General features: G+C 45.2%; 1 protein-coding gene across 1 annotated transcript; it reads right to left on the reverse strand.

Annotated features, from left to right (window-relative positions):
- Positions 1–27887, reverse strand: FRMD1 (FERM domain containing 1). The gene is made up of 12 exons (XM_050709729.1): positions 27879–27887; positions 26033–26123; positions 16697–16776; positions 14526–14602; positions 12734–12920; positions 10328–10483; positions 7981–8046; positions 7350–7524; positions 5104–5439; positions 4838–4966; positions 4034–4113; positions 1–2027 (listed from the first exon to the last, which is right to left on the reverse strand). Exons 1-12 carry the CDS (start codon positions 27885–27887, stop codon positions 1740–1742), a joined length of 1674 nt encoding a protein of 557 aa, XP_050565686.1. The 3' UTR covers positions 1–1739.

Genomic DNA, 27887 nt, shown 5'->3' on the forward strand with positions numbered 1-27887 from the left:
GCTAACAGTTTGTGCTAGATTCGTCTACGAGGATGTACAGCCACTGATGTCACTTCAGCAAATACAGGTGCATCTGGCGGCCTGATGTTGTCTCTACACCGCATTCGCTTGCATAGAAACAGTGAGATGACAGACCACAGATTTGCTATTTTGATAGTGTACGGGAATGCAATTCACCAGACAACTGCTAAGCCTGTCAAAGCAGCAGCTTGAGCCCTCCCTCGTTGTGGTCTGACCTCCTTCCTTTCCCAAAGCAGCCATCTTCATCTTCTGATTGATCAACACTGTACAACATACGTCCCCAATCAGCACAACAGCATCATTCGGCTTCTAGTTTGCCATAAAAACCAGTTAGTGTCCACCTGCTGTCCAAAGCAGGTTATGTATGGATCTAAGTACAAGCTTCCCAAATGTTGGGAATTGATGGGGAGGGGGTACTAACAGCGGGGGAAGACAGGGAAGGAAATCAAAAAACTATACATTTATTTGGATGTAACAGGGCAGCAGGGTGTTTTCCACACCAGACAAATGCCTTAATCAAACAGCATAATTACAGCTATTTTCCTGGCAAGAGCCAGCATGGCCAGCTCCACGGGACTCAAAATCACCCAATAAAATACCCCCGGTTCGATCTCCCCCGTGCCTCCATCATCACAGGCCCTACAGCATCGCTCACGCACACCTGCATGACCCATGCAGGACAAAGTTGAACACAGCCACTAGGAACTTTGCCTATCCAAAGCGACTTTCTCCAGTCCACACTTGCCCCCCAACGCAGAGTAAAAAATTCTAAGGAATAGTTTTATGAAAAATAAAGAACAACATAAAAAGTATGATTCAACTTAAGGGGTGATCATGCCCGGACAAATTCTCCAGTCACACTCCTGTCTTCAAGAGCCAGTCATTTAGTGCTCTTATTTGTCCTCTGTACGCTCACAGATGTCTGTTTGTTTCATCCCTTCCCCCCTCTCTCTCCCAAGGATATAGGGATTTATTTACCAATCTATACCATGGCAGTAGTAGAGACAGCTGACAGACAGTTCCATTTGTTGCATTAAAAAATAAAATAAAACACAGAACCTACATTGTATTTGGCTGGATGCTTACATCAAAACAAAACAACAACAACAAAACAAAACAAAACAAGAAAAACTCGTGGCAGAGCAAGTTTTGCTCCCAGTAAAGCAAACAGGCAACTTCTGTGCATTACAATCAGAAAAGGCTAGACTTTTCCATACACAGACATCCAAATACGCTCAGAGTATATCCTGGCCTGACAGCTGCTGGCAGTGTTGCAGCAGCACAAGCTCAAGACAACCAAACTATTTGTACAGTAGCATTAACATAAATGGACCACAAGAGAAAAGCAGGAAGCTAAACAGCCATGGACCTTGTAAATATCTTTCTGATAAATCAATTCAGACACAAGGTTTGTTTCACCAGCTCAGTATCAATTTTGGTCCAGTTTTGGGTTGTTTTGGTGTTTTTTTTGGTCCCTACTAATGGTGCAGCCCACTTCCATTTTCTGCTTAACAGACCCTCCCAATGCCAACATTAAGTGCTACACTCCAGCTGATTTGCCCTGTAGTCAGGTCTGCAGAAGCGATGCCACTTACTGATTACGGAGTTGAGTAACAAAGCTGCTCAATCTCCTGCAAGACCCAGTGACATCACACGTGTTAATGAGGTATATATTTCCATGGTGTGCTGTTTCCTGGTATGGAAGAGCTCCAATCTCATTACACCACGAACTCCTCTGGCAGCTGGTCCTCTCCCAGCAGATCCAAGGAGAGGCAGTTCATGGATCGCTTCCCGTAAAGGGCAGATTTGGTTTTGCAGTCCGCTGTGGAATAAACGCAGCCGTAGATAGACAGCTTATCCTCCAGGCTGCAGCCGAACGTGTAGCTGTGGGACGTGTCCGAAGATAGCGTGGCACTCAGTGGCGGGTGCCGGTGCTGGTAAAGGCGGATGTCATCCAAACTCTGGCTGTGCTGGTCCGTGCAGCTCCTGCCTTTGGGCGATTTGACCTGCCAGTTCAGTAAGATGCACGTGAATAACAATAATGAGCTCAGACACTGCCTAAGGATGCTGGCTACACATGCTTCAAATTTTCCAAATTGTTCTTCCACTCCTTCAAACAGCCCCACCAGCCTTCTGAAGGATATTGGCTTAATGAAGAAGCTATGAAGTATTAAGAAATTACAAGTGTGTTCTGCCACCCTGCCTCACTGCACCAGATCCTAATCTCTACGCACCATGTCCTCTGCATCAAGTACAATGGACAAAACACTGGACAGGTATTAACAACATCTGAACAACCTGACACTTACACTGACTGCATGGTTCTGCTAATACGTGCATTAAAAAAGTACCCCAACTGTTTGAACACACCAAGATGAAGCTACTTGAAGTCTCAGGAGCTGAAAGGAAAGTTGAGAGCAACCATGCAAATTAATGGGTTAGTATCCAAAATTCACTAAGTGCAACATACACTTTAGTCTACATAACACTGCTCAGAAATGAAGACGACAAGAGCAACAAAACAGCAGTAATTCCCAGAGAAAGGTGTCATGCTACACAAGCTGTTGTGATGTGGCCTCTAGAGAGGCATTACTGACCATCCAAGACATTTCCAACTTCCCCACCTGTTTTTTCTTGCTCTCTGTCTTGATAATCAGCTTCTACATGCTAATTTTAATATTAAGCCGAGACACTTCTGTTAGCAACACAGAGGAGTGCCTCCCAGTACTAAGTCTCTCACCTACACTGGATGGCAATTAGAAAACTACCCTGAGGAAATCCGTGTTGGCTCAGCTGTACTCTCAGAAACAGGCATACACCGCATGGTCCATCCAACACTAAGCAAACACAGTATTTGATGTGTACAAGTGCCATCAGGGGGAAGAGATGTCTCTTAATTGCTTAAGCAGTCCTGTGCTGATCAGAAACACTCTTCTAAAACAGATGCCTCCCGATCAATTATCGTCCTAAGCGTGTGTTGGTGAAAGCATTAACATAAAACCAGTACTTTAAACAAGATACCTGCTCTTTGCCTTACTGTCTTAAGTCATTCAACTCAAATTCAGAAATAATTACTTTATGATTTGTACTGCACAGCGTTCAGCTTTAGAAATAAAAGCTTGGTTATTTTTTCCACCTCTTACAGCACTTAACAGAGTACTTTGCTGATAAGTGAAAATTCCTTATCATTTTTGACTGGGTCCAGTAAGAAGCATGAGAAGTGAAAAAAAGTCTTAAAGTGATTGAAGTCCTTGTTCAGAAAAAAATCTAGGAGTATAGGGCAAAAGGATGAATAGATTTTTAAAATTCTTTTAGCAGATAAGGCTAATGTGGATCAAGAAAGAAAACTAGAGGCAGAGGCTTTTTTTTTTTTTACATAAAGAAACTAAACATTTCCACCCCTGTGGATACAAGCTCGAAAAGATATTGTTCGGCCTTAAAAAGACAACTTAATAAGCTTTTTCCAAAGTCCAACTTATGATATGACATATTTTACCATATATAGTTGTCTTTTCTCAAGGGTTGGATGAAAATAAAATGTTGACAACAAAGACTTCTGCATACACATAGTATAATCACACAAATGATAGCTATTAGAGCTTGAGCATCTGGTTTTGCTCTGATGTGAGCTCCTTCTGGCTTCAGGAGCAGGAAGATGATCAAGTTTGCAACCCACATCCAAACTGCATGGATGGTCTTGGCTCTACGTTGTGCTGAAAATTTGCAAGTGGTTTATTTTCCATTTCCTGTCTGGAAGCCTAAGGCAGATGATAGCTGGCTTGCAAGATTTCCACATTGGTCGCTCCAAACCTCTCTGTACTTTTCTGGACCCAAATGTTGCTCTCATCCTACTCCCAACAGCAGTCATTGGCCAACAGCTGCTTTCAGTTACACCATTTCAATCAGTCAAATACAGACCTATCAAGTTCACCTGATTTACAGCTGTCTCCATTACACTAGATTTTGGTTCAACGCCCACACACAGACCTTCCTACCAAGCACCACTCCTTACCTGATGAAGGGACTCCACACTTTGACCTCTCATTTTTATTAGTGTGACTTGCACCACAGACAGTGACTCCTGATTTACAGCTGCGAAGGAGGAGGAAATAAGAAGCGTTACAGGTTTGAGTTTTTATTGGCAGAAAAGGGAAGTTGTTCTCACAGGCTACATTCAGACAGTGCTATCCTACAAATATGAGCATACATCACTAAGCACCCTCAATGTTCTGAGAGTTTTGCTCACAAATACCCCTTTTTGTCCCTAAGAAGCAACGTTTAAAAGCTCACAAGAAAACAGCTTTTCACCTACTTGTCCCATATTTGCCCATCTTGATTTGCTACGAAGCCTGTATGTCTTAAGGCCAGACAGCTTCTGCATGAACTCGTTGTCTAGCATTCCCCGTAACATAAGCCACAAAATTTAAACTATTAATTCCTGCAACTTGCCCATTAATCTGTGGTTGAACCCCTTGGCTGTCTTGTGGTATACAAGATTTTAAATCCTTCACTACAAAAGGTTTGCCTCAGTTATCTTTTTGTCGTTAACTGAGTATAAACACAGTAACTTGCTAAACTGGGAAAGGGGAGACCTTGAGGAGCAAAGGGGAAAATAATACTGTACAATATAAGGTGCTGGCCTTTAACCTCTAGAGGAGCTGACTTCAAATACTGCTGCGGTAGGACAGTAAGTAGCACTAGCACTTCGTTTGGAAGAAGTCACAGCTTTCTTAGATCTCTCAGATTACTGCCCAAACATCTTCCTGATGTTACAGCCTCTAGAAAAGCACTCAACAGTAGCAGAAAGCCATCTCACCTTGGCAGCTAGCAGCATCCAGAGGAAGAGATTCAACAGATTCTTCCACAGTGGTCTCCTCTAACTGGTCTCTCTCTAAAGGCTCATCTACAGGCACCTCCTCTGGCTCATCTACTGCCAGCTCAAGATCTAGGAGGAAAAGAGTGGCAGGAGAAGGGTTAGCATTACACTTCTGCTCCGAGTTGCTTCACGTTTTCTTACACTCCATTCTCCTGCAGAGAGCAGAAGCAGGCTTAGAAGTTGCTCTGCATCTCCAAATCCCGTACCATCATCCTGAGAGTCATCTTCAGCCCTCCCTTTACTGCCACTGTCAATGCCAGAGCTACCGTAGCTGATGGTTGAGCTGCAGGATTTCTCTTTCCTGTGCACTCGGTCGATGCCGAAGGGCTCATCCACCGACATTTCCACTGACACTCGGTGCCTCGAGTCAGCCTCAATGCCCGAGGTGTGAGAGCTGCCGTGGCTCCCCGTGGACTGGCGCGAGAGGCGGTTATCCCTCCGGCTGCCCACGCTGCTCCCGCTGCCGCGCGAGTTCTTGTCGCACGGGTCCAGGTCCATGTCCAGCGTGTCGCTGATATAGGACTCCCGGTAGCGCTTCTTCTCTGAGGAAGAATGAGGAGAGAAAGCAGGGGAAACTTTAAGCAAGACGGAAGGAAGGGTAACAAAACTGGTAAGTTCTGGGACTGGCACAACCTGATGGTGAAGAAACAATGGCTGCAGCTACTGAACAAATAAATGCAGAGACAGTTTTGTGTTCTGCTTATTCTACAGACATTGGGGTCCCCGGCTGGTTGTAACAGAACTACAGTCATCCTTACAGTAAAACCAGTATCTGCTGAATTAGGACAAGCGGCTAGAGGCGGTTACGATACAGAAAATACTGTCTTCCAGAAGGAAGGAAATGCAAAAAAGCAGGAATTCCTTACCTAACCTAAGTGTTCAGTCTTTAAAACAGAATACATCATTTTTTTCTCAAGAGAGTCACCAATGTGTGGAGACAGCTAAGAATGGGATCTCCATGGCTGGCATTTATTAAGGATTTCTCTCATGGTTTTTCTGTTACCCAAAAAGAAGCACGCTGAAGGTGGACAAGAAATCCACAAGAAGCTAGGAGATACAAAACGATTTAGAAGAAATCTGTCCCACCCTGAAGTGGAAGCTAAAAGGCAGGGGGGATGCACCAGGGCACTTCAAACACTTGTGTCTGGGCACCTGAATCATGTCCCCAGGTATCACCACAATGTTGTAAGATGTTTATTTAAGCGCTGAATTGCAGGCAATAAAATGTTAGCAGAGCTTTCCTGACAGTGTCTGGCAAGGAACAGGATTTCAAAATGCCAACAAGGACAGGGCAGCAACTCTAAGGAAGCGCAAGTCCAAGGAAGCCTTGCTGTCTGCCACGCCTCAGCCTTCTGAGAAGACGGAAATCTGTTCTTTGAAGGACAAGGCCAGGAGAAGCGAGTGCTCACATGAGCTAGCCTCTAAGAAGGCCACTACCAAACAGGAAAAACAAATAGCAGCTAATCAGGTGGCAGGATATACACCAAGAGAAGTGGTAGATCTCGATTTGACTCCAGATATTTTTTGGCAACATTTTTAATACTGAACCTGTTTAGTTGCAATTATCACAAGTACTGCCATGTTGCTATCTGACCAAATAGTGAACTACAAAGGGTCACCAAAAAGGGACTTTGAAGAATGCAAAAGCTTTGTGAAAGCAATCTGAGCCTTTTGCCCACATGCACTTGGTTAGTGAGCCTTTGTAAAGGTTGCTGGCACATGGCACTAGTTGTTCCCAGACAGCTCAAGGCCACTTCTATAACCCCACTGAAGGAAAAGACAGAAATAACCAAGGTGGATGAAACCAATGGCCACCTTGCCTCATACACTGATTCCACGCAACCATGGGCCACCACTTCAGAGATAGATGTAAACTCCTTGGAGTTGACAAGATGGACATGGAGTGGATCCCCCCATCAGAAAGGACAAATTCTAGGAGTTTTGATCTGCTCTCAGATAGGAGCTGCAGGTGCCAGAAACAAACCCTTAACTGTTGGATGCTACAGACTAAATTGCATACACCATACAGTAAAGAGGCACTAAAGATTTAAGACAGAGGCTCATAATTTTGACTGCTGCTTGAACACAAGAAAATACTATCCCAATGGGAAGCTTTCTATTCAAAACTACTTCCTTTCAGAAGTGTGTGTCAAACGTGCACAACTTGAGAGCACAGACAGCAAGGACCTCCTCTTAAAGGGAGAGGCTTTCCCAGTACTGATATCTGATATACAATATTTTCTGATCGCAGTCTAGGCAAGGCAGAAACCATAAACACTTTCCAGTAATGAACTTGAAACAAATCTAACACTTCTATTTCATCACCGTCTACCCAATAAGGCATAAACACCATTAATTAGTTAGAGAGCAGCCACTGTGAAGCAACAGCAGAACCTAACATACTGTGTGTACTTTTCCCCTTACCAAAGCCACCTGCTCTTCTGCCACATACCTTCAGCCTCCTCCAGTTTTTGGATCTGCTTCAACACTGGCTGGATATTCAGAAAGAGCCGGTGGCTGTTGCTGAGGAGCTGCAGCAAGTGCCGTGACCTGAAGGGGCAACCTGTGTAGTAAACTAGTTTCCGTGCAGAGGGCAAACCGTCTGGCTGGATCTCAAATTTTTTCCCCTGCATAAAGAGGAGAGATGCCAGTGAGCGAGCAAGAACATGTTTTTGGCCACGTGGCTAACTGAGGTAGCCGCGGTCTTGTGCGTATGAGTTACAGGACTTGACATGGCAATTTGGGCAGGCCGACAGCTTCGCCAGGTCCCAGGTGGGCAGCTCGCTGCCAGATGGCATCCGTTCTGTCACACTCACCAGAAACGCCAGCTTCCCGATGTGCGACCAGGGAAAGTCGTAGAGGAGCTGACGAACGTGGTTCACCTCCTGCAACACATCAAACTCGGGGTGACACAGGAACTGGCAGGTACAGGGTGGAGTCAGCGATGTGCAAAGAATTTGCAAACAACCAAGAATGCAAGATATGCGGAGCCTGCTGCTCACAGGGGAGGCAGAGGAGTGCTGGTGGGGGGAGGACAGGCAGAGTTAATGCTACACCAGAAGGCTTTCATGGCAGTCTGTTACCTGATAGATGTGCATTCCTCTAAGGGTCAGGCCCAGGATAACTGTTGGGCGATCCTCCTTCTTATCCTAAAAGGACAGAAGAGCCTGGAGTCAAAGGTTAATCTACAAAGACCATACTCTTGTTCTGGCACCTACTGCAAGAGAGGTAGCAGGACTGCTCATCAGACAGATGCCATCAGCTCATTTGCTTTTTATTGTTTCTAACAAGCATCTTGTCTTGTTGATCCCTGAAAAATTCTGAGATCAGAAACACCTACAAATCCCCTTGTGCTGGAAGTCTCCAGCTTTTCACCAGCAACACATACCCCAAACAGCCCCAGAGAGGGAATCCTGCAGCTTAAGTGATTTGAGGGCACAGACCATTACTGTTCTCAGAGGCAATTTGTAACAGACTCTTACTACCACACGCCATCTCTGCTGTTTGCGCAAACATTCACGTCTCTCACTCTCCAGGTGACAGAGAGCCCAAAACAGAAGTGATGTCTGTCCCTTCTCTTTACCACAGCACAGCTGTTCTCACCCTGGGACGTGCTGGACTGCAGGTTTACATTTGCCAGGAGGGAGCTAATCAATGCCCAAAGTTGCAGGACTTTCCTCCTAACCTTTTCATCTCAGTGTTGGGAACAGTTTTAAGTGCTTAAGGCTGAACTGGAAAGTTGCCTTGTTTTTCCTCATGCTCTACCTTCATACCACATAATCCCTCTCTAATTAGGAGATTCCTTTGCTTAAAGACTGAAAACCAAAAATCCCCAAACTATCCAGAACCAGTTCACTCAATCTCTCTACTGGCATGGCAGAGTCAGAGGGGAACACAGACTTTTCTTACTAGGAGGAGCAGGAGGAAGAAAATTGTTGGGTAAAAATTTCTAGAGTCATGGAGCTCAAACTTCACTCCAAGACTTTCTCACCTGGCTTGTCAAGATACAAGCCTCACACTGTCACATTTACCTCACCCTCTGCCCCTCTGTTAACACCCATGTCCAGCAGAACTCCAGCTGAAAGTCACTAAGAAATGCTTTCTGCCTCCTAAAGGCAAAGCGCTTTAACAAATCAGTGCTGGTCTGGAGGAGGGATATGGTGCTCAGCACTGCCTGTTTTCTTTCAGAGTCCCCAACCCCAGCAGCAGCCACAAGGAGGGAGCACGACAGAAGTGACTGCTATTGAAATTTCATGCACCAACACCTTTGCCTGGCACCTCTGTGCACTTGATCAGGAGCTTTGTGGCCCAGGAGTCACCTAGGAGGAGGATGCCTCGCCACGAGATCCCTTGTGTCATGCAGCAGGAAGAAGAGCACATTGTGGAGTCAAGTCAGACGCAAGTTTGGATATTAAGGGCAACCAATTTCACAGCCCCACTGCCTTCAGATATAAATTATACCATGTCTTGCCAGCTGGATTTCTTATGGCGTTCGAGTGTGACCAACCCGCTTATGACTGCATCATTAACAGCATTAGAATCAAAACAGAGAGGACAGAGCAGAGGTAGGGGTAGCAGCTAGTTTGTTAAAGACTGAAACTAACCCTAGACTGGAAACCAAACTGGAATTTATCCTTCGGAAAATGCAAGGCTCTTCTCTGTGTTTCTGCAGTAACTAGAGCTGCCATGTTCGGTCAAAGGAGGCAGAAACCTTCCAGACTGAATTCTGACCGAGCACAAACAGCCAAGAAGTTTAATCATGAGTCTGACAAGGTAGAGTATCTCCATTCGGAAAAGAAGTTCATGAAATTCCTAATTGCTAGAGCAGGTTTCACTCGCCTAGGTGGAATACAAAACTTCTCTTCAGTCCTATTTCTAGACTACGCTCTTAGCACATCAAAGTGAAGCAAATCTGGTTAAAGCAGGCTTGGGTGGAAAGGCAAAGACTCAGGGACAAGCAACAATCAAGGAATCCAAAAACAATACAGCCAAAAAAATACCCTGCACTCCAACGGTGTTGAAGGGGGTTAAGAAAGGTGGGATGGCTCAGTGTCACCTTCAGTTACTACGTGGAGTCTGTGTGAAAGCTGACTGACCTCCTGTCGCCATTGCAATGGGCTGCACCAAAATGCAGCTTCTCAGTGATTTCCCTGGTGTGAGTACACTGACAGGCAGGGACAAAGCAAAAATTAAGTTTTGCCATCCCTGTGGCCAGTTTGTTGGCTGAGGAACAAAACAATGTTCCAGCTACACCAGTAAATTGGAAGCAAATTTGTTTATGGGGACAGGTCTCACAGCCTGGAAATTTTAGATTTGTTTGTCCTCTCCAAATCAGAGGCAACTGTTCTTCAACTAGACAGAAAGTGAAAAACGAAACAGTACACCCAATTAAAGAGGAGAAAGATGTTTAAAATAAGCTCTTTGTTTAACCTTCTGCAGCCTGTAGAAGTGGACAGGCACATCTTCCAACAAGCAGGACTCCTTGATGAACTTCAGCACAGCTTCCTTTGCACTCAGGCCTTGCTGTTCTCGGTGCATCTCTGGGGCATGTTTCAAGATGTAGTCACTCCCCCTCTTTGCAATTATCTAAACCACAAGGAAAATAAACAAGTCAGCAACTCTTCAAGTGAAGCCCACGAGAGGCAGCTGTGATCAACAGCAAAGCCAAGATTGGAGGTGGAGGAGGTTCATGCATTCTCCCAAGAAGTTAGTCCAGGTTCACCTCTACCCCCCTGGAGGATAAGCATTTAAAACAGCTCCGATGATACCGATGTCTCCCAAGAGATCGTAGATGGCAAAATCATAACAGAGACTGCAGAGCTCGTGTCAGCTCTTTTCATTCTCAAGTGCTGGAATTAGTTTCCCTAACTCTTGGCATCCCTAAATGCTTATGGGCAGATAACAAATACAGCTCTGCATGCCAACACAATCAGCAGCAACATCTCCCAACGCTGCAGAAATGCTAGATGGTTGTGGTTTTTTTTTGGTGTGGTTTCTTTTTTTGTGTGTGTTCTGCTTTGTTTTTACTTTAAAGACCAGAAACTACACATTAGGCTTATTTAGCATTTCCATCGTCAAAGGGGAGGGTAACACTATCTCAAGGTATTTTGTGTCTGTCTGGAGTGGTTGGCAGGCATGCAGCTTTGCTAAGCAGTAGAGAAACCTGCACTGGACCTTTTTTTACTCTTGCCCTGTGAGTGCCCAGTTCCGGTGCTTGGCCACATGTTCTCTCCGTACAACACCACAGGGCAGCCCAGCCAGACTGGCCCCTTCCAGGCTGTGAGCAGCAGTGACAAATAAGAGGAGTGTTGGCTGAATTCACTTCACAAAATCCCCTGCCATTCAGGGTGCTTAATACAAGACCCCACCAGCTACCTGTGAACATCCTTTCAGAAGCAGCCTGTCCTGCCCCAAAACAACCAAACCCCATCACCCAATTCCCACTTCCATTTTAAATTAAGCCCCTTGTTTACTCTCTCGGGTAACACCTCTGCTCTCCTTGCATGCTGTGCCAAATAAGCTGCCCTCCCGCGAGGAAGGCTGGGCTCAGGGAAGAACAACATCGATGCCATCAGCTGTGCAACATCAGCAGAAAGAAGTACAGCTCCACAGTTCAAAGCCGGGTTGCTCACCCTGGGGCAGCACTGCCTCTCCTCACTAGCAGGAGGCTTGGGGCAGCTCTTGGCCAAATGATCTCCAACAACGATCTCCAGCACGTGTTACAGAAGGACATGTTGGCGGAGGAGTATCTCCCCCACAGCAGCCCAGGGGCAGGGAGAGAGGCGTCCCTGTGACTGCCAGGTTTTGCTCTTTGTAGTGATAAATCACCCCACCACATACTTGCTTGGGGCTGTGGCTCAACGCAGGTGAGCCAGGCTTTGCCTTGGCCTTTGCAATGTTTGCCAGATGAGCAACGGTCTACGATAAGACTTAACTGCCCCATAAACTGCACGCACCAGACTCAATTTTTCCAGCCCTTTGTTAGCTACCTTGTGCCAGCTGCCCCGTAGCAAGGAAGGGCATGGGACGAAGACCTTCTGGCAGAGAAAGGAGCGCTTCTGCACTGCACGGCAGGCAGGCTGGGACTCGTGCCTGCAGACTCTGCCAGCCTTGACTCCCTCACACAACCCCTGCCACTGCTCTGAACATTATCGCCAAAGCAGGTGACAGACCTCAATCAGGCTGCAGAGGAGGCTACATCCAGGTCCTGGGAAACATCCTGCCCCAGCAGGTATCAACAAAGGACGTGTCCATAACATAGCTAGCTTCTTTTTCTATTGTTCTGGATGCTGAAGTGCTTAAAACAGTTTTCTTGACCATTTCGCCACAAGAGAAGAACTCCCTGCAGGTAACCAGCTCTGACAGACTTTTTTTTTTTTTTTTTCAAACTCTTGTTTCTCAGCTAATTTGCCTTCATTCAACAATAAAAGCAACTCTTGGTGTTCCAAGCCATTTGTAGGTCTTGGAGGGCACAAGTCAACAGACGCATGCTTACAAATAAGGATGTAAAACCATTTCGAGGCCCTTCCCTCTTCTCTAACTACAGTTCAGCCTCAAATGAATGACAAAGCAGGAACCAGAGGCACTGCACATCAGTTACTACTCCTTGGGGTCTGGATCTCTCCATCCCAGAAGTAAGCATTAGAACTTGGACCAAAGAGCCATATACTTGGGATTGCGGCCCAGAGGTTTTCCGTAGAGCTTAGGTTGTGCAGATCTTTCAGATCTTTGCAGGTCAGCAGGAGCTGGGGAAGTTGTGTGGCTGCAGCTAGGTACCAGCTTGACATAGCTCCTGCTGCATGCAGTTTGTTGACAGAAAGATCCTCTCCAACTTACCCATTGCGGGAAATATGCCTGAGGTTCAAAATATTTCCCAGTATGGACCTCTTCCCTGTAGTTGCCCAAGTCTGCCTGCAAGCTGTAGGCAGCCAGCAGGAAGTAGATCTCTTCTTTGTGGCTGCACCGAGACATGAGCACTTGCTCTTTGAGATGACAGTAGTAAAGCTGCCTTGCCACCTTGTCACTGCAAGACACAAAGGCAGATTTGTGTGAGGAAAAGAAGAAAGGTCAGGATAATATAGGGCCTCTCAAATGCATCTTCCTTGCGAGAGAAGGGCTTAAACTCTGGCATCCCTGATGTCTGCCCATGCCACCATGACACAGTTGGCCTGTGGGAAACCCCAAGCCAAGATCAAGGTCTTCTCACACAAAGCATTGTACAGACATGGGAAACAATAGTCTCTATCTTGAGGAGCACGAGATCTAAGAAGTTAGGGCAGAGGGTAGATGAAAGAAAAATCATATCACACCTGTTTTGGAGACTGACTACATCAAGCGCTTCTGTGTTTCTGGAAAGCCTGTAGCAGTCAAGAGAATCAACTCCCTTGAATCTCAGTCCTGCTTCTTGCACACCTGTCCTCCTTTCCCCTCTAAACCTGGCACTGCTTTTTCATTTCACCTTGCCTTAGGCTTAAGGTGCTTTTCAACTGCTAATTCCCTGCAAGGTAGATCAAAAGACGCAGGAGCCCTGGGCTTGTTTTAGTGTTCTTCCTCAAACTGCTAAACAGTCACAGTCTGATAAGGTATTTGTATCACCGACAACGTGTACACACACCCTCGTAAGAGCTGAAGGGAAGCAGGCTGCTGACATGTATGTACAGACAAAGTGCTGAACGCTACAGTCTGCTCATAAAAACATGCATGTAGTTTGAAGGAGCCCCGTAACTACCTCTACAGAGCTCCACAAACCTGTCCAATTAAATTACTAGTGCAAGACAAAGTTGCATGTGATGCTAAAGGATATGTACATAGGGGCTGGAAGAATGCTATGCAATCTTTGTACCTAAAAGCAAAATTAAACAAAAAACACTGAACAGCCAAACAGACTCCAGAAGACTCGCCTGCATTCAAAAAGAGAGGATAGGGTGGGGGGAGGAAGAAGAGGGGAGGAAAAAAAAAAAAAAAGCTTTGTTCAAGATGAGAACAAATGCCAAAAAATTAAGTAAAGATTTTAATCTACTTGAATTATCCCAGCTCTTGGCTTGCCCTGGGGTCACAGCCACGCCAGCAGTGCTGATGCAAATTAATTCTGTCAGTTGTTCATTTTCAACTACCTCATCCTTTGTTCTCTACCATGCAGCCAGTGTGGCTGTGTTTTGAGCGCAGCCCATATTCCACGTGAATGGATCACACTCAAATGCAAAACTCTTTAACTTATGAAGTCATTTCTTTTGTCCTATTACAAAAGTCCATTTCCAGGAGCAGACTGCACAGAGCACTGTGCAGATACAAAAACCTGAACCAGAACTGCTAGCATGTGCTCTGGAGTATAAATACCTATTTTTTGGATATTCATCTGACGCTTTTCATACGACCAAAAGATGCAAACGAAGGCTGTTAACCATATTTCCACACTGCTGTAATTCAACCTGCTCTCTAAACACAGATGGGAAAGCAGTTACCATCCTCCCAGGGACCTAGGGATAAGGAATGTGATACAGGGGGAAAACATGCACTGTTCGTTGAGGAAATCTGGGTAGTTCTTACAAAAACAAAACAAAAATGTAAGCTGAGTTTTTAAGAAGTATTAATAAGGAAACACAAAGCACTACCAGAGAAGTGAACTTACCTTATTACCCTTCCATTTTCTACATAGTATTGTACTCTAAAGAATGCAACAAAAGGAGGGCTGAATTTCTCTGTTCCCTAGAGCAGAGAGAGAAGATTTGTTAAATAACGTTCAGCATTCAAAATTCCTCTTGCCACCTTGTAACATCCTCTTCTCTCAAGCTTGCCCCCCCATACCGCTTTTCGTTTGCTAATCTTAGCTCTTCATCAGTTTTGGGGAGGATCTGACTATCACCAAGGCTCACATCAGTGAGGCACCATAAAACATTTAAACAGGCTGAAAGGCAAAACATCCCAGGGAGAGCTGAAGAGTTTGGACGGGTGGATAAGCCAGGTATAAAAGAGCCCCAGCTCAGTCTGGGGATGCCCAGCCTGGCTCAAGTTACCCAGCTCAGCACCTGGCAGCACCCTGGACGCATTAGTGCTGAACGCAGCACGTTTAACGTGGCCTTCCCCAGCGTGCCAGGCAGGCAGCGGGCAACACGCCACGCTGGTACCGCTGCAGCCCTCCCAGCACACACCCGGAGTTAACCACGCAGCCCAGCTCCGCACCACATCAGACAGCGGGGACACACGCAGTGCTGCAGGAGCTGCTCAGCCAGCCCGTGCTGCCTGAGGCCGGGGCGCACCAGCCCGATATTAACTCCTTGCCTTTCGTCTGGCAGGGCTCGTGTTTAGCTGTTCGCAGCTTCCTGCAGCCGGGGAGCAAAGGGAGACACTGCTGTCTGCTTCCCGTTTGAGATGTCTGTTCGAAGAGAGCCAGCAAGGGTTCTCTTGTTTTAACTACAGCCTCCCCTTCAGACTTACAGGCTTGCTTAAACAGGAGGAGAAGGGGAAGAAGGAACATCTGATCTTATTAGCTCGTTCTCTCATCTTTTCTTCTTTGACGCTCACTTCTAACGTTTGTACAGGTAACTCTGCTCACAGAGACAGTTCCAGGGCTTTGCTGCCCAGACCCATCTCACTGTGCATGGCGCATCTGACACTGACAGCAACTTCTTGATCATCAAGCAAATGTTTACCTTTTTTTTTTCCTGGATCTTGTCCAGAGTCACGCTATTTTAATCAACAGGATGAGGCTTTCCACCTGAAGCCTCTTCATAGGAATTTAATTCCTGTCTCCTATCCCAGTCCAACAGTCTAACTCGTCTTAGGCTTCAGTACTGCCAATGGCAACTCATTTAGCCTTTTGCAATTTTTTGAGACTTTTGTGACTCAACATTTACCCAGACTTAAGAAGCGTTTCAAGAATCCAGCCTCACAGCACTCACGAAGTACACCCCATACTGAGGTGGCCAGAGCTATGTGAAACAGCTGCCTTGGAAAACCCTCACTGGGGGGACAGACAGCTCTCCGCGTGGCTCGGGGTTGCCTCCAAAGTAACCCGCGCTTATTTGGGAGAAATGGTATTAGGTAAGGGATCCTCAAATCTTACTAGGAACCTGCAAAGTTCTATACACAGCAGAACCAGCAAGCGTGCCTACTCTGCAAAAGAAAACCCTTGAGGAAAGTGGAAAAAGTTATAACACACCAATTAAGATATCAGGACGTAGTTATACATTACACTTTATTCTAGTCTGCAGCTCCTTCAGTAATAACAAACTCGAACAGGCATTATCGTGTCTCTAAATGACCAGTGCTAGACAGTTACACAGGCTCGTCTTTATTTCTTGCAGTTTTTCCCTCCCTTGACAAGGCTGGCTAGCCTCAAAGAACTAAGGCTCTTCTCAAACCAATCTCTCCTCTCTTTCCACTGTCCTTTCATGTATATTCTGAAAGTCATGGCTCCAGCCCTCTCCCTCACTTCAGCTGGGGCAGGGTTCAAGCCACACAAGGTCATTCTAGGTTTTTCTGCTTACGTATAGCAGTGAGGTCTCCAGACTTTTCCCAGGCTAGCCTATCTTCAAAAGGAAGACTGACCAACTGACCTTCTCTCCTGCAGCAATTAAGCAGCAACCATGTTGTTACTATTGCTCAAATAAAGTTGTATAGGAGTTTGTTTTAGCTCTTTTAATTGCATCAACCATACACAAGTCACAGCATCTTGCTGCTGGACAGCACTCTGCAGACCACCTTCAAGAAATGCTTTACGGACCTTAGCTTAAGAGCTTTCATTTTAGTGAGTAGCCCAACACCAAAGCCATAGTCTCTGAACTTAAAGACCTCTCTTACTTTGTTGGTCTCTTTCTTCCATTCCTTTGAGAAGTATTTGCTAAGCTTCTGCTCCAGGTCAATGAAAACATACTCATTATCTGAAAGACAAGAGAGAAAAGCATTTTATGTTGAAGTAGAAGTTCTTACTCACAAAGTACTTATATGACTACCCTAACTGTTTCCAACCAATACCCCGTAACACAAAAGCTGACCAGGGAACAGACAGAACAGGGAAAAGAGAGGGCACTGGGACTCTCAGTACACGTGTTGCTCCAGACAGTATGGAAAGAAGCTTGGCTGTGCCTTAAATCTAGAGATGCTGAGCTGGAATTTCCCAAACACCTTAGCCAAAAATGCAGAATCCTTGCTTTATGAAGCAAAGAGACATTTACGGAAAATAAATATAATCTTACCAAGCTAATCATGCTGTCAGTTTAGTGGACTAGTTTTTTTTTTTTATTACTAGTGGACAGGGCCAGGTATTTGACAGGTTTTATCCTTTGCATATGAATGGGATGCTCTGAAAGGAGGAGGAGGAGGAGGAAAAGGAGGATCAAACCCAAATGCTCACTTTAAAAATTGTGGTGTCTCCTGCTCACACCCAACTTCTTTCACAGAGCAAAAAGATGAATGAAAGGAAGGAAAACCTGGCCTATGCCTTGCTCTCCACCTGGACGAGTAGGAGGAAGAACAAAAGATAGTCTAAGCAGTGCATCATCTTGGAAGAGCTTTGTGCTGTTTTCATAGCCGATACTTTGTAAGGCTACTTACCAATTATTAAATCCCATTTTTTTTTCCTTAGCCTTCTCAAGTCTCTTAAAAAAAGACCTGATGAGCGTTTCAGCAGCAATGCCAGCTGAGCACATTCACCTTGACTAGTCAATCCACTCCTTGGTCTTGCCCAGAAAAGTGTTTTGACAAGTGACAGAAGTGCCAAGCTGAAGAACTTGTTCCTTACAAACATGAAAGGAGCAGGAAAAAAGAAGGGGGGAGGAAGAAAAATAATAAATTTAATAAAACTCCCTTCTGCTCCTGAAGGCCAGCCCTGACTTCCAGGCTTTGGTTTTCTGATGTCAAACAAAAAGGAGGACCATGAGAGGTGAATTTTCCCCAACGGAAGTTTAGAGCCAAATGAGGGCCTGCTCTTGTACCTATATTGCCAATGGAGGACCGGCACCAGACAGCATTGCAGCAGGTATCGATGTATATGATATATATGTTGATATATATATGATCTATATATATCCGAGCTACACCACAGCCATCTTCCCAGAACATTCAAGATCCTTACAGATCAGCACCAAATACTTCTCTTTTGCAATATTTAAAAAAAATTTAAAAATAATAAAAAATAAATAAAAATCACACAAAAATCACACAAACACAACCAAAACAACCCCTATCACCATCTCCTTCAGCTCCCTTCTCAGAAGGAAGAATCCAGACCTGGTGCTGGCCAGAACTGGTCAACAGCCACGTTAATAGGAAGGTTTGTGTTAAGTACTAGCAACATGGGACACGAAGAGGACAATCCCAAACGAGTCATGTTTCCCTCTGCATCGTACCTATTACGGCTGTAATTTTAACATAATAATGTTTCTATTTACTTCTTTGCTTGATGTGTCACGTATGCATACAACACTGTACTTAACAGCACTGTTAAAACTGCTGGACAGAAATGCCGCAGGTTTTAGTGGTGAGAGTTAGTGCTACAGCACAGTAGGTGATACAGGAGTTTCTCTGCAATTTTGAGATGGAGAGGAAGATGATTGAGCATTACAAAGACTGCACCTTGTACCTGCCTCTTCACTTATGCATATGGGGTCTCTGGGAGGTGTATGTTGGCCCCAGCCACCCCTGTTTCTAAGTCTATTAAGATCAGGTAATGCTGCCTTGAGAAGGTTCCTAATAGTCCTAGCCAGTCCCACCCCAGTAGAGACTTTAGTTACCTGTTCCCCACGGCCCCTGCTCATCTGTCTTATTAATTAGGTTAGAGAGACAACCCCAAGAGGGCCCAGCCACCAAGCAGGAGAACTTCGGGTCACCAGCAGGGTTACCAAGAGGCACGCACAAGCCCCAGGAAGAGGCCAGGCTGAAGGAGGAGGACACCCCACGCACGCACCAGCTCTCCCTGGTGGTCCCACTCCTCCCCAGCCCAGCCCAGCGCCCTCCCGCTCCTCCCTCCCTGCAAGAATGCAGCGCCGCATTCCTGCTTTAATGAAGTTAATATTGCTGGAATGCCAACCTGCGGGGTAAGCCTCCCTCTACGAAAACAAAGAGGCATTTCCCTCCCCAGCACTATGCGGGTTGCGGGGTTTTTCCTTACACTGGATCGCTGGTGAAACCCAGAGGTCTTTGATGCTGAAACTGGCTCTGGCTTGAAAAAGAGCTTCTCTAAAAGAGAAGGGACCCTGTGGATGTGCACAGATGGTCGCCCTTCTAGGGCAGAGCTTGTCCGACCCATGGATCCAACCAGGGCCAGATGCTCAGCAGGTACAAAGCATCCTTGCTTCGCTGGCCTTAGCTGAATGGCAGCCACCGCAGAGGCTGGCTCAGAAACACACGTACAATCATGCAGACATCCACCAGCATCTACCAGCGCCACGTCCATCGCTCCTGTCTCTGGCAGTGAGCTTAAAAACATCACACCAGCTTCTCTTAAGAGGCTTGCAGCAATGCAACGTACGTGTTTCTCTCCAATTCAGCTTTCAAGCACCCCCAAATGAAATGGAAAATTTGTGCCGTAACAATCTCTCTCCAAATTAAGCAGGCACCAGAAATGCAAACGTTCAAGTGCTCCTACTCTGCAAAATTAGCATATTTACATACTTAAGCAAATACCGGACATAAATTGTTGTAAATAAATAAAAATAAATAAAAAAATAATGGGCCAGATCTCCAATCAGTATAAAGTGACAGTTTCAGTAAGTTATGCAGATGTACAACAGGCATCATTCATTCACACTGCAGGGAAAACAGGAATAGAAGATTTTGACTGTAGTACATGGTCAAATCAATTCTGAGCCACCATTACTTTAAAAGCCTTTATTTCATATTGACCAGAGCCTCTTTTTGTTGGTTTTGTTTTTAAATGAAGGCTAAGTTCCCAAGTAAGGGTGAATGCCAGTTATCTGTTGTCCTCATGGGCCCGTTTTGGGCTAGGAGCACGGAGACATTCCAGAGGAAGGTCATACAACCATCCTACCAAGAGGGAGAGCTCAGGCCCACTTGGCAGCCAGGAATGTCCCACTAATATTTAAGTAATGTACCCATTTAATTTCTGTGTCCCTGCTACCAGGAAGTGGCAGTTCTTTACTTCAGGACAAACTATTCAACCTAGAGTAAAGTTTTCTTCAGGCAAGCTGTGCTTGAAGTCTATAGAAACTGGAATTTTGCTTGAGTAAAATCTAAATAAGGGTCTCATGATATGACCTTCAGTGACTTTTACTGACTTCATTTTAATAAAATCAGCTGTGACCTGGATCACCATTCATTTGCTCACAATTCTGCTTTGTTCATAACGAGGGCCTTCCAGGTTACAAAGTGAGTACTGAAGAAATTATAGATGGTCAAAGTGTGCCAGAGGAGATCATTGATGTAAGGGAAAACAAATACAAAATCTAGCTGGATTAAAGGAAATCAGACACACTTAAATGATGCATTTAGAGATTGCTTTTTTTCTTTTACACCATATATATGATGATGAAGTCAAGAAACACAATTTTAGTTCCAGGAAGTACCATGAATATACTAAAATGTATAGTTTCTCAAGCATATTGTTCTGTGCCAGCCTTTATGTACGTAGCGTACAGACCGAAGTCGAGAGGGTTGCTCTCAAAATAACACACGTGCTGATATACATTGTTTGAAGTTGAACTACAAATGGAAAATAGCCTCTCTGAAACACCCTTCCCCGTCCCACCCTGAAACTTGTATCCTTCTTACCTGGTGGCAATTAAGTGTTAGCATGTTCCTGTTGTAGTGTTTGCTATAGACCTCCCCCAAATATTAAGGTCATAAGCAGTAAACTGAACGTTAATTAAATGACTGGAAATCAGGAATGCACTATTTTGGAGTAAGGTCCTCTGATGTAAGAAGCACTGCACATCTTCTCTTATTTATCTCTTGTTTGAACTAAACAAGGTATTTTTTACAAAGCATATAAAGCAGGGAATTCACAGAACACTTAGGAAATTGTTCTAAAGGCTAAACAATACTGCTGTTAAGTGAGTGTTTTATTTCTAGTTTTAATTGTCTAGCTTTGCTTAACAACTTCTTGATCTTATTATATCTTTATCTACTAAAATGAAGAGTACTTTATTACCAAACACCCCATCCTATATGTAGAAATCAAAACTCTAAATTAAGTTCATATATAGTTCCTTGAAGGCAAAAATAAAATCACATCAACATGTGAAACCCAGCAAAGTTTTAACACCCTACTGTGGAGATATCCAAACCCGCCTGGATGTGATCCTGTGCAATGTGCTCTAGGTGACCCTCCTTGTTATGGGGTTGGACTAGATGATCTTCAGACGTCCCCTCCAACCTCAACCCTCCTGTGATTCTCTGATTAAGTCCCTTGGTTGAATCAAGCGCATTTTAATATTATAAATATTTAGACCGTCCAGGAGATCAGGATTCAAATAAAATCTGAATTAGTGCAAAGCTGAGCTTCCACAGAGAAGGCAATTCCTGCCTTAAAGGAAGGTGGGAGGGGAACAGTCCTTGGCTATAGCACTTAATTTCCCCCAGATGCTGCAAGAAGCCTCATGGCAACTCCATTGCTCCCTTGAGAGGGAGCAGATAGAGGGATGATGGGGAGAGCTGGTAGTGGGAAAGATGGTTAGAAAAGAGCTGAGGTAAGCAAACAAAAAAACCAAACACGCGAAGCAAAAAGACCTCTCAGCACACGCCACAGATCTCACGTAACCTGTTAACTTCCCTGAATACCAGAATGTGGATTTTTTAATTTTTTTTTTTATTAAACAAAAGAGGTCCACATACTCCTTTTGAGAGGAAAGCTCTGCAAGCTTTCAAGTTCTGATGGCCTGGGAACGTCAATGCTCATATGGCATCTGCTCTGACCACCTTTGCAGAACTTCTCAATGCTCCTGTCATCTTTCAAGCCAACAGGAAGAAACCTTGTCCACTCTTCAATGCCTGGTCGATTAGTAGAAGAACTTGGTTTGGATGACCTTGCATTTCTGGCTTTAGCTGGCAAGTACACAGACACCAAGAGAAGAAGGGAAGAGTCACAACAGAGGCTGGGAACAAAGCAAGGGAGGTAGCTGCGGTCGCTTACCTGAGACATACAGAAGAATAAGAGGAGGCATTATCAAGAAGCCCAGGATAGTGTGGCTGTTAAGAACTGCTGAGATCTGAAGACTGAGACAGTGGCCCAGTCATTCCTGACAAAGGGCAAGTTCTGCAGGAATTTTATGTTGACATCTTACAGCTAGCAACAAAGCATGTCCAGGCAACGCTCTCTGGACTTTTGGCAGCATCACAGGTGAGTCTAGTGCACAAGAAGAGCTGCAGAACCATTCCCAGCACTCCTCACCCAGGAACAAACAAGCCACTTGCAATCCTCAGACAGGAGAGCACCGTGCTGGATGAGGTATCAATGGATGAAGGAGAAATAACTGCCACCAGGTGTAGGCAAGAGAATGCCTTCCCAGGAAAAGACTATGGAAGCACTTCCAGGGAGCATTATACAAATTTTTGAAGACCTGAACACCTACATTTCCCCCTAGGTGGCATGTTTCTGCACACATTTACAAGCAACTCTTGTTTGAGGTATTGAAGTAATCATTATCAGCTGTATCTTATTCAGTTATGGAATAGAACAATTCATAAAGGAAATACAACTATCCCACCAGGTATTTGAGGGAAGAGTGGCAGAAGCAGGGATAGTGGGGAAGGACTGGGCTGCAGAAATCATTTGAGAGTACTTTGGAGAACTTCTGCTGTCATCTGCCTTCTTAAGAGGCATCTTGGTATACCAGATACCCATATAATATAACACAACAGCAGATTTTGTCAATGAACTTCATTACTGGAGGGTACACAGAAGCAGAAGAGCTAACTGGAGTCAGAGAGGTCCTGATAGCGTTAACCACCAAGCTCCTTGCTAAGCACACAAGCAGCGAGGACTGCGAGGCATGCCTCCCCGGGTCTGGCAAAGTCAGAGCTGTAATAACTGAAGGATGATCCTTGAGGCAAGGGAGCTGAAGCAAAGGGATTTGGTTTTGTTTGAAGCCAGCCTGACAAACTGGTACGAGCACAGTGATAGACACAGCAGCAAGTTGCAGGAGCTGAGTGCTTGCTCCTTCCCAGTCGAAGACTTCTATCTGCTCAGGTCAAGCAAGGTCTGCTCCTAAGAGAAGCCCAAGATTTAGGATTGCAGGGATTCAGGTTATAACAACAAAGGAGACCCTGGCTGTTCTTCGTCTGCTGACAATCAGTTTTGTTTCGGAAGATTGAATTGTGGTGCTGCAAACACCTTCTGATAACAGGAGGGAAAATTCCTGCAGGGCAACGAGATAAGATTGACCCTGCAGGAGGAGCTGCAATACAAGACCCAGCTGCTGAAGCCTATGGAGCCAGCATGAACCCTGAATGGACTGCAGGGTCTTTCACTGAGCAAAATACCAAAAAAAAGCAGCAGAACACAAGGTATAGCCTGCTTGATGATCTGTGGCAAAACTAGAAGAGCAACATGTCCCAAGCTTCATGCCGGTGTGGCTTCCCAGTAACACATGCTCATGAACGTAATTTTCAGAGGAATAAAAACTCTTCTTACAAATGGAAGTGTTTTTCTCCCCTTTACAGTTCGCTGAATTGCTTTTCATCTTGAGAATAAAAAAAAAGCACAAGGGCAAAAGAAGTGAAAAACCCCGTCCCTCACTATTACTGTTGCCTTAAATCCTGAAGCTTGCCCTCAGCATTTGTAACAGTCACAAGTGAAGGAGAGCCTCCCCTTCGTATCCTTTAAGCAAGGAATGCTGGAAGACACGCTCCAAGACCTAGAGTTTAGATCTCACAGTACTTATGGCTTGCAGTTTTCACAGTGCTTAGCGGTGCTATTTTCGTTTTTGCCACACTTGGGGATTAAACTTCTGTTTATGATTTAGGAGGTCAACCTCTCCCCTCACACGCATACTACAGGCCCAACCGAGCATTAGCGTATCCGTACAACATCTACAGGTCAAATGGGCTCCTAATCCAGATAATCCACAACGGGTGATTGGTTACAGTTCTGGAGAAATCCCTTAATTTTCATTCTCTTGCCACTGCTGACAGTCAGGGTTTTGTTGACAAATTAGCAGCAAGGGAAGAGATGCAGGTGGATTAGAATACCTTGTTCTGCATGCGGCAGTATCAGGCTGCCAAAAATAGACACTAGGAAGGTGTGAAACGTGCCCTTATTAAAACAGGGCAGTAGTTTCTTTAAAATGGCATTTTAGAGCTGCACTGGCAGCAGCAGAGATTGTCACCAGTCTGTTGGTCAGAATGGGGGCGGAGGGGGAATCAAGTTGGGGAAAGGAAAACAAAAGAGTTCCTTTGCTACAGCTCTAAGTAATAAAAATGGAGCTACTTAAATAAGTGATTTAAAAAAAAAAAAAACAAAAAACACCTCTCCCACAAGACTCCAGTCAGCCGGTTACTAGACTTCCGTGGACTGAAGGCAGGTAACAGAGGTGAGCAGTAGCAAACAGACCACGGTTGCTCCCTCTCTCAACAGTGGGCTGCAGCTTTCCAGGTGGCTGTGGCCATTCAGACTGAGAAACTCACTGCTGATACTTCTCTCCCTCCTGTTGTCTGGCCCCAAAAAGCCAGACAACAGTTTTTTAAACAAAGGAACAAACAAACAATTCTACTCCTCATCCAAAATCTTGACACCTGTTGGGGTGGAGGAGATGCCAGGGTTAGCACACAGAGCCTTCAATCAAACAGCTTTACTAACTGAACTACATCAAACAGGAGTGAGGAATAGACAAGAAAACAAAAAGGGAGAGGTCAGTTCAGGCTACAGGGCTCCTGTAACCCTTTCCCTTGTCATTTTGCTAAGAGCATTGGGAAGAATTAGCTCCCCTAAAAAGGAAGGTGTTTTTCAGAAGCAAGAAAGATTGTCTATGTTTAAAGCTATAGGCAATATTCTCTTGAGTGCTACACAGGGCTGCCTGGAAGGCAGAGGGACTCACAGGAACACAGTCGGTTTGTGAAAAAAAGGCTAAGAGCATTCAGGTCTTCCTTACTGGAAGAGGAATAAAAATTGCACTGGTTTAAATCCACAGATAAATTTGTCACCTACTGGTTTAGTTATGTAGATGGAGTCTCTTGGAGACTCTCCAAACCTTATGGAGATAAACAGCTTAATCCTATCTTAGCTTCAGTGCTATGCTCAAAAAAAAAAAAAAGTTTTTAGAGAAAGAACAAAGGAAAACGAGAGAAGTAAACTCAAAAAAGTTTTCTCCCATGTACTCATAAGCAGGCAAAAGAAACCTCATTTAGAAGGACTCAAAGAGTTATTCCCATTTCACTGATAGCATCTAGAGATGCAGTAGTAAATACTGAAACACTTGAGAAAAAATTTGGGGGGGAAGAGAAGTCCATTCCATGAAGGCCGTTCACATTTTGGAAATGTGGGAAGTCAGAATAAGGAGGACAACAGACCCATTACTATTTTCTAGGATGTCTGCGGGTGGGGAGGAGCTGATAAACACACCAGTCTTGAAATGTAATACCTCCTATCGGTTTGCTCCTTTATGGCTTCATCTTACACCATCCCCTGGTCAATACAAGACATAGGACCAAGCAGACTGGACTTCAACTCATGGACTAACACATTTCACATTTCCCACATGATATTTCAAAACCACAATCCCTCCCCTCCATGCAGTCAGTACCCTCAAACCATTCAAGTTTCCTCCCCCTATTCTTTGCACATTCTTTGCATGTGGCTTCAGGAGAGAAGTAACACTTTCAGCCCCAAAGTCCCTTTAAAATTCACCTCCTGCTCAACTACTGACAGTTTTGAATTCAAACAGTGACAAACATGCTGGCTAGCAACTTAGCTACAGGAGAGAAAGAAAACCCCACAAAGAGGTAGCACAGAAGAACAAAGGAGGAGAACAAAAGGGCCCCCTTCTCCCAATTTGTCTGCCCGCATACCAAAGATCAAAAGAGTGCCGAGAAGCCTGCCCGTAATCTACATACTTTGTGACCTTATTACAATCGAATTCCCCGCAGGCACGGCCAGTGTGTGTATATGCACACACTGTAAATACACACAAGCGGGCCCTGTGGAAGTTTGCCAAGTCATTTGCTCTGTGCATTGAGTTTGCTTACTTTTAACAATGCTGAGGCCAAAGAAGTGAGGCTCTTTAATCTTCACTAAATCACAAACTTGCTGAAAGAGCTCCTGTCCAGTGGCTTTGACCTGAAAGAAATAACCAATCCAGCGTTACAGATGGCTCACACACCTGGATGGACCAATTCTCCTTCTTTACATTGGCCAACAAGTTTTTGGGTACCATAGCAAAAGAACCCCCACAGAACAAGATTTGTTTTCAGTATTATTTTTATCACAAGATAATTACCAATGTGTTATTCCTTTATACTGCAAAGCGGATCAGCCCTGTAAGACATGAATTAAAGTTTCCTATTTATTAGCAGTTTTGTATAAGGAGACCTTGGACCACCTCTGAGGCACTAGTTTTGTGCAGTTATCTACCAGGCAGCTTGCAGGTGCTCTCACAGAAAGCATGTTTCTAATCAGAGAAATGAAAACACTGCTCTCTTGTAGAAATATTTTTTCAGCGGTTAAGAGAAACAAAAAACTTTCATTCAGGAGAACTAAAAACAAAAACACATAGACAAACCCAAGACTACATTTCTACATTGAGCAGAAATACCTTGTGGGGTACCGATGAGGTTGCTCTGTACCCCCCCCAGAACGTCCCCTGCTGCCTTCTGGTCACACAGCAATTAACATCTTCATTTGCAGAAGCTGTCACCAGTAAAGATCCGTGGCTCTACGGCACAGCTACTGAATGCTCCTTCCTATCAGGGCTGCTGGGAGCACAAGCTCCCGCAGCAGGGAGGTGATGCAGGCTACCTGCATGCACAGACCTGGCTGTGTGCAGCCACTGGAAAACTCCCCCGTTGCGTGTCCTCCCACCTACAGCCTCGTTTCCCCTTGCCCCATCGTATCACTTCAGGAGCGCAGCCCAGACTAACAAAATCCCCCCAAATCTCCAACCCTCAGAGGCGTGGGGGAAGAAGTTTTGCTGCAGAGCAGCTGCAGAGAGCAAAACAGCGCAGAGGCAGACAACATGAGTGCAGCCCAGGCTGCAGCGGGGTGAGCCATGTCCTCTGAGTTTTGCTGTGCTACTGCTGGACAGTGCTGAGCAGCAGGAGCTGCCTTCCTCAGGTGGGAAGGTACCTTCACAGCAGCAAAGAAAACGGCAGAATTTGATTTCTCAACTCGCCTGAAATGTAATCACCAACACTGCCACCATAATTCTTCAAGCCCTTTTAAGGCTGACAGGCCACGCTCCCCACAAACAGGCTGCGCTCTCCTCCCTGCCCCAGGACGTACCATGTCACTAAATACGGACAATGGGAAACTGGAGGTCATTTAAGTACTGTTTTTTTCCTACTACTTCTTGATGCATCACCAGCCGCTCACTATTGCTTTACCCAGAGCTTTGAAACCTGCACTACGCCAGCACACACACACACGTGTGCGCCCAACATGTGCTCTGGGAGGGGAGGTGATAACGCACAGTTCTGTAAGACCCAAAACCGTAAGGGTACAGTCTCACACCTAGAAGCAGCATTTGCTCAGCTGCCAACAACACGCAGATGTACCTGGCACAGAGATGTACCTCCTTTCTTAAAAAAGCAAGCTCTCTGCATGCTCTCCTGTCTGGGAAGGGCCAAGAGGTGAGCTACCTGTAGCCAGAATGATTGCGTGCATACAGCAGTCACCAGCAGCGCAGGACTATGTAAGTCTGTATGAACAGCTGTGTTTTGTAAGTGACATGCCTTCACACCTAAGGGAAGGCAGGGAAGAAAAACCTGCTGTAAAATACTCAGTTCTGTGAGACGAACACTGGAACATTTTGTGACACGCATCTCAAGAGCAGCATTTTAATCAGGTTTCTTGCACAGCAGGTATGTGAGCTACCACCTCATCCAT

Source organism: Cygnus atratus, chromosome 3, assembly GCF_013377495.2.
Source record: "Cygnus atratus isolate AKBS03 ecotype Queensland, Australia chromosome 3, CAtr_DNAZoo_HiC_assembly, whole genome shotgun sequence".
Lineage (NCBI taxonomy): Eukaryota > Metazoa > Chordata > Aves > Anseriformes > Anatidae > Cygnus > Cygnus atratus.

What these genes read in the sequence shown, in the direction of transcription:
- FRMD1 (XM_050709729.1), bottom strand. An exon ending in GAAAATGGAAGGGTAATAAG is followed by an intron (nt 12,921 to 14,525) that starts GTAAGTTCACTT and finishes TGTGTCTTGCAG; the next exon opens with TGACAAGGTGGCAAGGCAGC. An exon ending in GTGTGGAGTCCCTTCATCAG is followed by an intron (nt 2,028 to 4,033) that starts GTAAGGAGTGGT and finishes CTGAACTGGCAG; the next exon opens with GTCAAATCGCCCAAAGGCAG.